This window comes from Apis laboriosa, unplaced genomic scaffold (assembly GCF_014066325.1).
Source record: "Apis laboriosa isolate Shangri-la unplaced genomic scaffold, ASM1406632v1 scaffold47_cov149, whole genome shotgun sequence".
In the NCBI taxonomy this organism is placed as follows: Eukaryota; Metazoa; Arthropoda; class Insecta; order Hymenoptera; family Apidae; genus Apis; species Apis laboriosa.
Genome location: NW_025223437.1, coordinates 1928864 through 1942675, shown reverse-complemented (window position 1 = coordinate 1942675; position 13812 = coordinate 1928864). Strand labels below are relative to the sequence as shown.

General features: G+C 39.3%; 1 protein-coding gene across 1 annotated transcript in view; it reads right to left on the bottom strand.

Moving 5' to 3' along the window:
* LOC122716581 (discoidin domain-containing receptor 2) overlaps nucleotides 1–13812 on the bottom strand; it is a 116975-nt gene that overhangs the window by 12232 nt on the left and 90931 nt on the right. Inside the window, exons 11-14 of the mRNA XM_043939807.1 lie at nucleotides 13098–13249; nucleotides 11070–11383; nucleotides 5289–5480; nucleotides 2275–2367 (exon numbers count right to left, since the gene is read on the bottom strand). Of these exons, the coding sequence (XP_043795742.1) occupies nucleotides 2275–2367; nucleotides 5289–5480; nucleotides 11070–11383; nucleotides 13098–13249 (751 nt within the window). The remainder of the gene's footprint in view (nucleotides 1–2274; nucleotides 2368–5288; nucleotides 5481–11069; nucleotides 11384–13097; nucleotides 13250–13812) is intronic.

The following is a 13812-nucleotide window of genomic DNA, read 5'->3' as shown; positions in this document are numbered from 1 at the left end:
TCTTTCCTTCCTAGATCTTCCTTCCCCGAAGTATTCACGAGCTAATCACCGTTTTCAATGGCGAAAAGTTAGAGAGGAGGAGATCAAAGGACGACATCTCGAGGGCTCGGGGTAAAACCATTTTCGCCGACGAATGGGAATCCAAGGCGGCGCCCATTCGTCTGTCGCGCGTTTTCGCGTATTCTATAAAACCGCGTCTGGCGTGGCGATTGTGGAGAGCCGTTTCGAGAGTCGCCTTTTAAGAGAGCCCAGCCTCGAGCCGGAAGCGAGGCTCCGCCGAGAGCGACGATCGTTCCAAGTTTCACGCCGATCTCTGAACGTGAAAACTGCCCGTTTATCTGCTCGCAGTCGAGAGGGGGTTTAATAGGTAGCGGGTGTAGGAGGTATTCATCCCGCTTGTGAAATGGAATGGACACCGTCCTCGAGATCTCTGCAGATCTCTCTCGTGAAACTGATTCAACACCGCGGCTTAACGATCGCTTTAACGTATTACTATAAGTTTTCTAATTAGTCCTTTTCTGCTACGGAAAAATGCCGTAATTTTCTCCTCGCTGATGCTGAAAACGAGAGGGGGGTTTTTCTTTTTTGCAGAATTCCAATTTATGGAATTTATGGAGATGCATAAGTTAATAGAATTTGAAAATGTATTTGTAGAATTTTATCAATAGAAAATACAAATGCATCTAATTGATTAGACCTTTTGTCATTTTTCATTGAGCATGTTAAAAATTAAGGTCGAGTTGCTTCGCTAATTTTCCACAAAATGTATCTAATAATACGCTAGATACTTTTTAAATTATATATTGTTCGAGGAAAATTGACAAAAAGCTCTCAGTTTCTCGTTGTAAGATAATTCAACGTAAATTACCTTTACCACCAATTAGAGCAGTAATAAAATCAATAAGAATGGAGAAATAAAAGTAAACGTTATATTATACGTATTTCTTTCTTCCTCGTTTATGGAGCGCAATGCTCAAAACTCGTTTCTGTAAATCAACCGGCAATTAATTTCATCCGCCACAGACTTGCGACACCCTTTGTAATTAAAGTTTATGATTAGAGTTAATAATTCGAGCACGTGACCCAACCATCATCCACTCCACTCCACTCGTTCCCTTTTAACAGCCCTGACACGTGGAGTTGGCAACGAGGTTGCACGCAGGTCACCACGTAGTTTTATCGAGGATTGGAGAAGTCGTAACTCGATGAAACTTCCCTCTTAAAACCGGAAGTGGCTTACTCTTCGACACCGAAACGAAAGAAAGTTGGACGCGTGTTAGTCGACGAGGGGAAAGGTAATTGGCCAATTTGTCATTGTCTTTAGGGCGTAGTGGCGATTTATACGACGATGACTTCCACTTTGATTAAGCGGTCGGCTTAAATTTTTCTTTTTAGAAGATCGAACGTTTGTTTCTCGGACGAAGATGCGCAGAAAATTAAAATGCTTTCGGGAGAGGAGAGGATTTATATCGGTGACGAATGAATTCTAATTTCTTTTTTGAGTTTTTTAATGTACAAGAAATAAAAGAATTCATTAATTTTGAGCCTCCAAGTTTAATGGAAAAATAACGATCATTAATTGTCCATTAAAAATTCATGCTAATTCACTTTTTCGTTTTTAAAAAATAACCATCAACTTTCGTTCGAATCATTTCTTCCATCGAAATTAATAATAAATTGTAAATAACGAAATAAATATCGATATAATTCAAATAAAAGTCACACCGTTTCTTCAACACAATTTATAAATGTCCAGGAAAAAACTTTCGAACATTGTAAGAAGTTCGATTTTCCACATAAAAGCAAAATTTAAAAGGTATTTTCCTTCTCCAAAATACGAAACGATACGACGAAAATAATCCCAAGGAAAATAAAAAGAAAAAAGCAATCTCTTCTTCTCTGGTTCCGAAACTCCTTCCAAGCTTTCCCATTTAACGAAAGTTCATTAAGCAACCGAGCCGCTTCAAATTCTCTCCGCGCGTCAACGATTAACGCGCTCGAACTGCCGCCGATCGTTACCATTCCCGGAAACACGTGATGACAAAACTGTGCTGTGCCGAGTTTCTGGCCGAAATACCGCGCGGTGGAAGTTGCGAGCGCCTCGATCGAGCGGATATATCCCGTGCAAAAGTAACACCGGAAACTCGGTGTTTCGAGAGAAGAAAGTCAGCCGGCGGAAGAGCAACGCCGTGTCCCGAAAGTCGGGCCCGGGGAATGACTGATCGGCGAAGTTTCGACTTAAAGTAATCTACTGAGAAACCTGTCTGTCGTTACCTTGTGGCGAGATCCCGATGCACCAAGTCCATTTCCTCGAGGTGTTTCATGCCGGATGCTATTTGCGTGGCCATGTAGATCAACGTGCCGAAACTGCAACAGGAAGAACGAGAGGCGGGTTTCAGAAGTTTTGCACGATGAAACTTCGCGCGTATGTATGTGTGTGTGTGTGTGTGTGGCGTGTACACACAAAGACGTATCGGCTCGCCGCAAATGACGACGGTTTGGAAATACGTACGTATGGATCGGCCATTTGCATTAGAGTGGATGGCGTGGATGGCGTATCGTTGTTGTCTAGTGAAGGTAAGGTTCCAGTTGATGAAAGTTGGATGATGGTTGCTCCAATGGGGTTTTTTTTAACACTATGTACTATGATTTCATGTTTTTCGAGCATTGGGATATGTAATAAAATTTGCAATAACGAAAATTGCAGTAGTTGGAAAAAAGTATTGGAATCTTGTATTACTTTATTTTCCAAGAGACGTTTACCTTTTTTAATTCAATCAATTCTTTATAGTCTATATGAATGAAACTATTATTGAATATTATAATTATATAAAGCAAATATCTCTATGTATTTTAATTTGACAGAAAATAATGTATAGAAATAAATGCAAGATTCCAAAATTAGAAAATGATTTTATAAAAACTTAACACAATTCCTCCCTCTCAAAACTATCAACTTCACTACAATTTCCATACCCTCACGAGGCGTGTAAATCCTAATATACTCACGGGAGGTGGGTGTATAAATCCCTAACGTAAATTCGTAACGTAACATCATCATTCTCGATTATCGTTCCAACGAGTCTCTAACTCTAACGAAAATATACGACAACATATAGACGCGTCCATTCGTTCGAATACAACACCCACGAATACCTTTTTCGGTTCGTTACTTTGCATGCGCGGATTACACGACAGATTTATTCTAGTTCACCCGCAGTTCCTTCTAAATGGAAACCTCAGCAATCTCAGCCTCTTCCAATCCTTTCTTCCCATCCCCATTTTTCCCAACGGAAGACATTTATCTTTAATTTATCTTAGATCTGTTTTAACTATCCGCAATGCAATGATGGAAAGAAGCTCGTCAGATTTCTGTCAGATTCGAAATCCAATCGAATTCCGATTTCCCGTATTCCCGGATACGGCAAGCACTCAAAAATTCGAAATTCGAATTATAATTAGATACCGCGTCGAATCTTCACGGCGGAACGCGTATCATAGCACAGCTAGAACGATTCGTGTAGCAAATCGCAAAAGAATGCGAAAAGGGCACGCGTGAAAGAGTCTTAGCGCAAATCTACTTTTATCGATCGTACGAGAAGTCGTTCCGTTTTATCGGCCGGACACAGATGGAGAAATATTTGTCACGGAGAAATCGTCCGCTACGCAAATTTCCACTCGCTCGTGTAGATCGATACGGTTCGCCGGTTCCGCGCGAAGACAAAGAGTGGATACGAGATCTCTATCGGTCGGTTTTCTCTCTGCAATTCGGGGGGGAGAGGGGACGGAAACGGGCGCGCGCGGGAAAAACACGACCCGCCCGACAGCTGTCACGAGCATCGATCTCTCTCTCTCTCTCTCGTTTTCACCCGATTTCTCGTATTTCGAGCATTTTCCAACGAGGCGTGGATACGATCCACGCGTTGGGATCCACATGGTGCACGGTATGTACGCGATTGGACGTGACGGGGTATCGATGATAAAAATCGAAAAATCGGGCTCATCGAACGTCATCGTTAACCGGAATACCGGTTTCCACTCGCGAGTATCCATCGGTGGGTGGAATCGTTATTTCAGTTTATGGCGTGCTTGGCCAGTGGCTGCTTGTTTTAGGATGGCGTCTCAAGTTCGATTCGGGGATTTTTAATCCTGATATGAATTTGGTTGAAAGGGGGAGATTGAGATTATTCGGTTTGATGAGTATGTTGAGAAAGAGGATGATAGAAAGTTGAATAAAATAAGAGATATTTATTGATACAAATTGTTAATATTTCATCAATTTGTTTTTTAAATTTAAAAATATGAATATAAATTATATTACTCAATTTAATTTGTTTTTTAATTAAAAAGAAAAATATTGGCAAATTGATAAATATATATTTTGTAATTTATTTAATATTACGAGTGAATATTTTAGAAATATTGTATCTTCTTTTTTTTTTTTTTTTGTATTTTATAGAAATGAATTCCGTTTAAAATTTTAATACAATTATTATACTTCTTTATAATTCCATATTGATTTTCTACATGTGCAAATTTAAATAAAGCACAGTTAATTAGTTTTGCTTTTGAAAATTATTCATGAAATGATTAATTATTCATTCTTTACATTTCCATAATAAATCCAATACTTAAATGAAATCATTTAGTTGATGACGAAAGTTGAATACAGTTTCAGAATGAAAGCACACGAAATAAAGAAGCTCTATATATGATTAAATTCCCAAAGTTTCGAATATTAAAAATAGCGAAAAGAGATCAAACGAATTCCGTAAATTGACGCAACACAAAGACAATATTGGTATAGGTAGATATTTGTTTCCGATAAAATTATAAAGAAGAGCAAAAGTTACATCCCGATAATTAATCAAATTTTATCAAATACATCATTTTCAAACCAATTAATTTAAGAAATAATATAAATAGAATATATTCAAACAAGTAAATAAAAAGGGAATTACGCTCTCTCGATTACAATTAATTTTAAACGTATTTTAAAAGAGAGAAATTGAACGATAAAAGGGAGGGGAGGGGGAATAACGTAAACACTTCTGTGTTCTCACAAATATCGCAAAAATCCGGCAATGTCCCCTCTCTTCACGCTACTTCACGAGACACAAAACCCTCGTAATCCACGATAAGCCGCTCGTAAACGCGAAAGCAAAGAGACAATATTTACAAAAAGATTTTTAACGACGACCTTCTACGAGTTTATCCACCCTATATTACCCCTCCATATATATATACGACTATACATATATAATATAATAATTAATTAGTCTTCGTACCTGAGGGTCTTAGCAGTGTGCACGGTCGACGTTTCAGCTATATGCCTCTGCAGATATTGATTCAAATCCCCGTATTCGCCGTTCTCCAATACGATGCACATCGGGTCGTCCCCGAGGCTCGCGCCGAGCAGCCGCGCGACATTCCGATCGGCCAGCCGTGCCAGTTTTTTTGCCTCCTCTTGAAATTCTATCCTGGAAAAAACACACGACACAAAGAAGTAATATCTTTATGGTCGGCCACCCTACAAACCCGGGCCGGCTATTGAATACGGACTCGAGGTTATACTCGAGATAAACTATGTGATATACTCTCTCGAGTATATCGAGATATATATATATATATAAATATATAACAGTTAAGACTTATAATGTGTTTGGATAACTGGGACCAAAGGTCAGAAAATGGAATCAGGCTTGTTACAAAAAGTTAAGAGTTTGGATTATTAGATATTCGGATCACAGGACGTTGGAATCATTGGAATAGAAAAATAAGAGTTGTTTATTATCGAAGGTTCGAATAATAGGAAGCACAAAGCGAACGAGATCGGTCGGGCTATAACTCATCGTAGAGGGATCGTTAGCCACAGAACGTTTGAATAAGCGAAAGTTCGGGTAGAAAAGAGAGCAGAAGAATGGAACAGAACTGCTATAGAGTCGTTGCTATAGGCATTCGAAAAAGAAGGCGTTCAGACTATATAGAGCGCTAGAAACCGATCTGTTCAAATAATCGAGGGATTATTGGTCGGGCAATAGAGTTGGATGAGAACAGGTCCACCAGAGAATTCCGATTGGAGAGTTTGGGCAATAAGTTCGAACGACGATTCGATTGGATTATATGGATTTCATATGTAAACAGGATAAGGATAATAATTTTAACGGTAGATTATATTTTAGAATTGAGAGATGACACTCGTGGATTTAACTCGTTCTTTATTTATTTTAAAAAAAAAACAGTACGCGAATTGTTGGAATGGAGGCTGCATCGAACACACGATAGTTAGTGCAATTATTAAATATTATTAAATATTTATACGAAACAAAATAGGAGATCCGTGCTTGCACACTTACATTATAGAATATTCTAGATACTTCGATTAGAAACTTCAAAGAGAGGAAGGAAAGCCATCATTTCGAACATCTCCTTTAATCCGCATAAGTGAAAGAGGATAAGAAAAAATAAATATCACGTACGTAGACTTATCTTTTTTTTTTTTTTTAATTAAATTAAAAAACGAGCAGATCAAAATCCATAAATTCACGTAATTTCTTCGCTTTAGCACGACTTACCAACCACACTGGCAAAGTTATTCAGTTTCCTCTTGGGATACACATATATACATCTCTCTCTCTCTCTCTCTCTCTCTCTCTCTCTGCGTCGTCCTTTCGACCTTTCATGAAAAGAGAAGGGGAGAGGGGGAAACAACGGAAGAATGGAGGAGGGTTTTGTAGCCGGTGAAAGCTACGTAACACGGGGCCCGGGATAATGGCCACTGCTGAGATTATCGTTTCGAGAACTGCGAGTTCTGTGTTTAACAGAGCTTTTCGCTTGTGTTTCGGTTGTCTAATATTTAGGATCGCGATAAGAGGGTTTGCTGGCGGGCGTAACAACGTCCGGCGCAGTTGGTCCGAGGGAAGTAACGCTCCCTCTCGTCGAAAGATCGATCCTGCATGGATTTCGTATATTATTCGCGGAACGGTGGAGGATTTATATGCGATGCTCGAACGAGGAAAGTTGCAACGAATTTCCCGGTAATTATGGCCGGTAGTAGGTAGACGCTGGCCCCACCATCCCGTCTCTTAATTAATAAATTTCGCTATTTTGGGTAATTTCCAGGCGAGACAAAGAAGTTGTTTCCCCCACCCACGGCGTTGACCGTGGGGGAGGGGGGCAATTCCGGGAAATGCGCCCCTCTGGGGAGGTCAGCGAACAAGTTTCCGGAATGGTGGAGTTTCGAATCGAAACTTTCTCGCCGACGTAGGGTGAATCGTAATTTTTCGAAAAATTTCGCTGAACGAAGAAATCTCGCTAGGAGGATGGACATTAGAAATTAAGGGGAATCGTTCCAGCCAAGATTTTTTAATCGATCGATATATCGTGTTATGGAAAGAATTCTCTGAAGGTCTTTCGAGGGAAAAGATATCGCGAAAAATTTCGAAAGAAGAGGAAAGAGAACCCGATCGTTTTAATTGAAATTCGATACAATATTATCTATCTTTAACGAATCAAATTAGAAAATTGAGGAGGTTTAAAAATTAAGTGGCCCAAAATTTCATATGAAGAGAGATTCTATTTCAAAATTTTACGATACTTTCAAAAAATCTTAAATTTTTTTTAATTTTAATAAATTTCGGCCAGAAACTTGATTCACCGTCCAAGATATTTTTATTCTCCGCGGAGAAGAAACGTTGGCGGAGATGGAGCGAGAAAGGGATAAACGGGGACGATTGTACTTCCGGTATCCCGTTAAGAGGCCGCTCGACAATACACGTTCCGCGAGCGAAGGCAAGCCCTGTAATCCCCCGATCCTGTCTACTCGGATCATCCTTTCGCCGTGCCAGCGATAACGCAGCGCGTGTTCCACGCCGGGACACGCTTTATCGTGTACTTCCGCCTCCGCTTCCTTCGCCTCGAAATCGATCGACTTCCACGGAGACGAAATGCATAAAGTTCGGCCGAGAATGTTAGTCCCCTCATGAATTTTACATCACGTACATCACGATATAGATATGCAGAATTTAGAAGTGTGAAACGTTGGTTAATTAAATAGAAAAAGATACAGGTGTGTTTGCAATTGCATCGAATTTTCAAAAGATCCGTTTATCGAAGAGTAATTTCAAATGCCTTTATAAAAATCATTTATCTTTTCGATTAAAATGTAAAATTAGAAAAAAATGCTTCGAATTTTCATGTAAAAAAAAAAAAAAAAAAAAAACAGGGAAAGAAGTTACAACTTTTGACATCAAAACTCGCTCGGAAATATAAAGGAAACTATGAAAAGCTATTGAAAATCCTTTTTGTTTTATCCCGATATCTCAATTGCTACTCAATGGCTGCCGAGATATGAAGACTGGAAGTTTCCATATCGCTTAAGAGATTATATTATGTTATATCCTATATTTTTTTCTGGAAACGCGTATTACGTTCTTCCAGGAATCTCGTCTGTCACTTATCTGGAGTTTGGAGAAGCGAGAAGCATTCGAGGCCGACAAAGACGAGGATAATGAACGATTAAAAATTACCCTTTTCTTCACCCGATGATATCTTGAGAACCAGAAGTCGTATCGGGATAAATCGAAAAGTGTTTTGAAAGGAAACGTTCCGTGGTTTCAATGGTTTCTCATTGATCGATCGAAAGTCGCCACCTTCGAAGTTATAACGATTCAAAGTTTTCGTAATTTTAATAGAGTTTACGATACGATTCAAAGTTACCTTTTCTTTACGGGACGATATTTCAAGAAGAACCGGAAGTCGAATCGGAATAAATGAAAAAGTATTTCAAAGGCGAAGATTTCGCGCTTTTAGTGAACTTTGATTTGCTGACCGAAGGTTATTATCTTCGGAGTTATTAGCAATTTAAATTGCTAATTTTAATAAGAATTAATGGAAACCCGTAACCTAACGTAAATTATATGGGATATGATTATTTTATTCCTGGAAATATTTGAGTTGAATATTGAGTTAAATATCGAATCTTCTTATTTTTAGGATATTTTCAGGAAATATATGTATTTCAAATACGATTCTAAAATTTCTGAACGAAACCGGAAACTCTGAAACTTATAGCCGGAGTTATTTAATAATAAACTTGGAGAAACGTAACGAGAAACTTGCGAAACGTTGCTTTGTGCGCATTAAAAACGTCTAAACTCGATTATCAAAACGACCGAGACACGAGACGGATTTAAATTTTCCACGGTTGAACGTCGAGTCAATGAGAAACTTCTATACACCATATCCACAGTATAAATTCCCAGAGTTTATCGTCAATTGCGCGAAACGAGCCGAAGGATTTTTAGGATTCGGTTAATAGCCGACCTCTGCCGCGAAAAGTGCGCGACAACGAGCGCGGGCAAAGTTATTCGATTACAAACCGGTCATCGACCAGTTTAAACACTTTCTCCCGCATTAACGCGCCCCGACAACTTAATACGCAGCCAATCAATGTCATTACGCGTGAAATCACTTTGCACCTTGTTCATCGAATTATCGCCTTATTAACCTCCCGCCCTCTCCCCTCTCCCCTCAAAATATATAATCGATAAATTTCCACACATGACCCATGTATACATATACATATATATATATATATATATATATTCCATCTCTCAACTTGGATCAGCATCAGAGAGGATAGGAGCGAAACGGATAATCAAAGTATCGATCCATAATCGGGATAATTTCCCACCATTTTAATCCCATACTTTCCTCCCATATTTTCGGTTAGGTGTGAAATATCGGATCGCTTAATAGTTCCGGCCCACTCTATTAAACCCCGACTCGAAACGAGTGCGGCAATAAAGCGTTGTTCGATTCATTTCTATCGGCAAATTTAATTATGGCCGTGGAGCTTTATCGATTCCCGATTTCTACCGCGCGACGCGCAACAACCCCCCCCCCCTCCCCCTCCTCAACGTTGTTTCGCTCAGACGGCCGCGCGAAGAAATTGGCGCGGTAAATCGTGGCGGAGAAAATACTTGGCCGATACTTCGGAGGATCGAAAGGTTTATTCGTGCACGAGACGATGGAAACCGATAATTCCGTTTCCATACTCTGGCTTTTTTTTTTTTTAATAATTCTCCACTCGATACGTACGATTTACCATCCCCTTTTATTTCCTTCTATTTTATTTCGGAGGGGGAGGATAAACGTATCTAGATACCCCGTACGGGTCGGATCGTTCGCTTGTTTGTCGATAACAGCCTACGCTGTTTTCATTCACGGCGGTGTAACAAGCGTTCTACGTGCTACACACGCGACAAACTATTACTCAATTATTACTCTGCTATTGACACGGCTGCAATTTATTGTGCTGCAGCTGGATACATTTCGGTGGCAATGGCTCGGTGCCACGCTCTGTCATACCGAAATTCCCTTGTCAATTTTCGCGCATATATACTCAATTTATAGCGTTAACCTTCCTCGACATAAAAAAAAAAAAAAAAAAAATACGTCTCCAATTATTTTGACGATATTTAGAATTTCACGAGTTTTACCTTTTTCTATCAATTTAATTTTGACGAATGAAATTCGTATAAATGCGATATTTTGCGACGTGAAATTTTTATCATCTCCATACTTCCTACGTCCCTTTCATTTTCTCTCGATTATATAAAAAAAAGATCCATCAATATAAATGGCTCGCGCCAAACCACTTAGCTTCCGTTCCAAAAAATATTTTCCAATATTATCTTCCAACGATCGCCGAATGAAAAGAATTCTCCACCCGAATTTCCATCTTTATGATACGCGCAATAATCCAATAACATCCGATCCAACGTTTTCGATCTTTTCTTTGCATTTATACGTTTCCTCGAGCCCGAATAATCTCTTTCCTCCTCCCTCCCCCTCCCCCCCCGCCCTTCTGCTTTGAAAAATTATTACAACCGAGATTTTCCATATTTTCGATTCGACGTGGCGGAAATTTCCCGATGTTCGACGATACGAGATCCCCTCCTTTCCTTTCGATTTAAAAAAATTATATATAACCAAGATTCTGGATATCGATCTCGATAATATCGCGGAAATTTCCCGCTGCGTTTTCGATAATACAAGCCTCTTACCTAAGCGCATCCGAGGATCCAGGTCTCAGGGACTTAACGATCACCAGGTCGCTGGTCGTGTTCCGGAAAACTTCGTCGTAGCCTGGAAACCTGTCCACCTCGCAAATGTGAACGTCGCCGAAGTATCCGCAACCGAGGTTTTCAACGATGTTCAGCTTCTCCCGGGGGAAGTCTAAGATGCACTCGGCCACCTCGTCCTCCTCCTCGGTGAGCATGTCCTCGGGACTGTAGCTTGTCATGCTGCTCGAGGCTTTCGCGCTCATCGGGGGCGGTGTGCTCGGTGTTGGGGATGGTGGCAACGGTGGCAGGGAATTCTGCGATAAAAATCGAGACAGCGGTAATGCTCGACTCGAAGACGAGAGACAAGAATTGCAACAGTTATCCAAGAGTTTCGAGAAAACATCACATGGAGTTTCACCTAATTCCCCTTTCTTTAAATTTATTTTATTATTTTTATTTCTTTAAATTAAAATGGTGGTTTGTGAATACAGAGATTCGAATTCGAATACCTATCCCATCTCGGTTACTTGGAGGGAGAAATTTTACTATCGTCCATCCATGTGGATGAACAAGTACGTAACAAGCGTACGTGGAGAGCGACGTGGCTCGTGGCATTTAAGAAAAATGACTCTCGAGACTTATTTCATTTTCAAAGGAATTGGCTCGAACAGTTCGCTAGAGAGGAAAAAAAAAAAGAAAAAAAAAAAGAAAGAAATTAACGTCGTGATTAATTTTCTATACTCCGGTTCCGATTTCTTTTCGCCCTTATTTCTTTTTATTTTCTTTTCTTTTCTTTTTTTTTTTTTTTGCCCCCGCCTCGTTCCTCCACTCTTTCCTTTTCTTCTTCCTTTTAATTAGAGCGTTTAAAGTTCGCCGTACACCGCGTGTTCAACAGCGCGTGTTAAAATGCATCGCGCTGAGAATAATGAAGCTTAATGGACGAAAAACAGGGGAACCGGAGAGGACTATCAATCATGACTAATGCGAGACCTTTGCACGGGGAGACGTCTTACGAAAGCGTGCAATGATCACCGCCCGATAAATGTATAAAGTCCGTGATTATTGATCGCGTATTTTTATTTTTTCACTGTTGTTGTTCGCTGTTACCGTTTTACCCCGAATATCGCGAATTAACTTCGCCTTTTTTTGTGTGTAAAAATCGCGAACACGTGTGCTAAATTTAAATTAACATTTATAATTGAGAGGTTCCGCCCTTAGAAGGGAGTGCAAGTGCATTTTTTTTTTTTGCACTCAAGCATGAAATTAAATACACGAAGATACACGAAATTCCGCATCCGTCCAACAATTCTTGTTATGTATCTTCAAATTTTCAGGAAAATTCCAAGTTAACGCATTTTTAATATCTCAGTTTAATTTCTACCTGTAATTCTCTCCAATTATATAATCTAATAAAAGTTTCGTACAAAATGTATTTCTAAAACAAAGTGCAAAACAAGAAAATTTCATTCTAAAAATATAATTACATCATAGAAACGAGTTAAAGAAATTTTCCAATTTTATGTGAACGAGATTAAAAATTTCGATTTCAATAGACATCTTTATCGATTTAAAAATACATAGATCACGCGTTACCACAAAAAACAATCGATTATAACTCGATAATAGAATTATCTCTAATCCTGATAACCCTTCCTCTACTTTTAACAGTAGAGGAAGCAAGTAATTAAAGATCAATCAAAGTCGATCGTTGAATCCTCGACTAAACTTCACTAAACATAAACAATCTCACGCCAATCGAGAGGATCCCTCGTCCAATTTAAACACCGTTTCGCGCAACGATCAAATTTGACTTCAACGCGTGCGTCTTCAGAAAACAACGAGGCGTTAAGGGAAACGATTCGAAACGGTTGTCGCCATGGCGACGTAAGATCCACAAGTCACGAACCGGTGTTTGACACAGTTCCAGTCGCTCAAGTGGCCCGCATTAATGCCCAACAACTCGCCAATCGTCATGGATCGCATGACCGGCCTATATTTTTCTTTTTTTTTTTCTTTTTTGATACTCACCTTACAGATCTCCGTGCTGGCGTAATACTTTTCCGGTGGCGGCGGTATGGGGGGCGGGTTAGATGGATATTCTTGAACCGATGGAATCGGCCTGGCAAGATTGATCGCAGTGTTCAGCAACAGTGGAATAACCGGCTGCACCTCCGTGATCCCTGTGATACAGTGGAGGGGAGGAAAAAAGAATTTTGACAAGATTAGAGACACGATGGGGCACGCGAAAGATATACATTACTACACTACTTCCTCGAAACTTTGAGCATTTAATTTTTTTCTTTGAGAGTAAAAAGTGACTTTTTGTCTTATTATTTTTATAAATTTTTTTACGATTAATCACAATTATCGATTAAGTCATTCAAAAGTTGATTAGATCAATCTTTGGGAATTAATATATTTCTCGAATACTCGATGAATCTGCTGATAAAGAAAAAGTGATTCTTTAAAAAATTTATTTCTTTAGTTTATCTACATTTTACAAGTAAGTATCAAGAGAATCATTTCGAAAAGATGAGGGACGTTGAAAAGAAAGGAATATTAAACATCCTTGGAAATATTAAATTTTTTAAAGGAATATCATTGAAGTAAGATAAAGTTCTAGAACGATAAATAAGACTTTCGAATCTCCCTGTACATTCGTAATTCAAACGATATACGTGAATCTCGCGATTAAATTGCGAAATTAGCCAAGCGTTTCATTATGCGCAATCGGTTATACGCA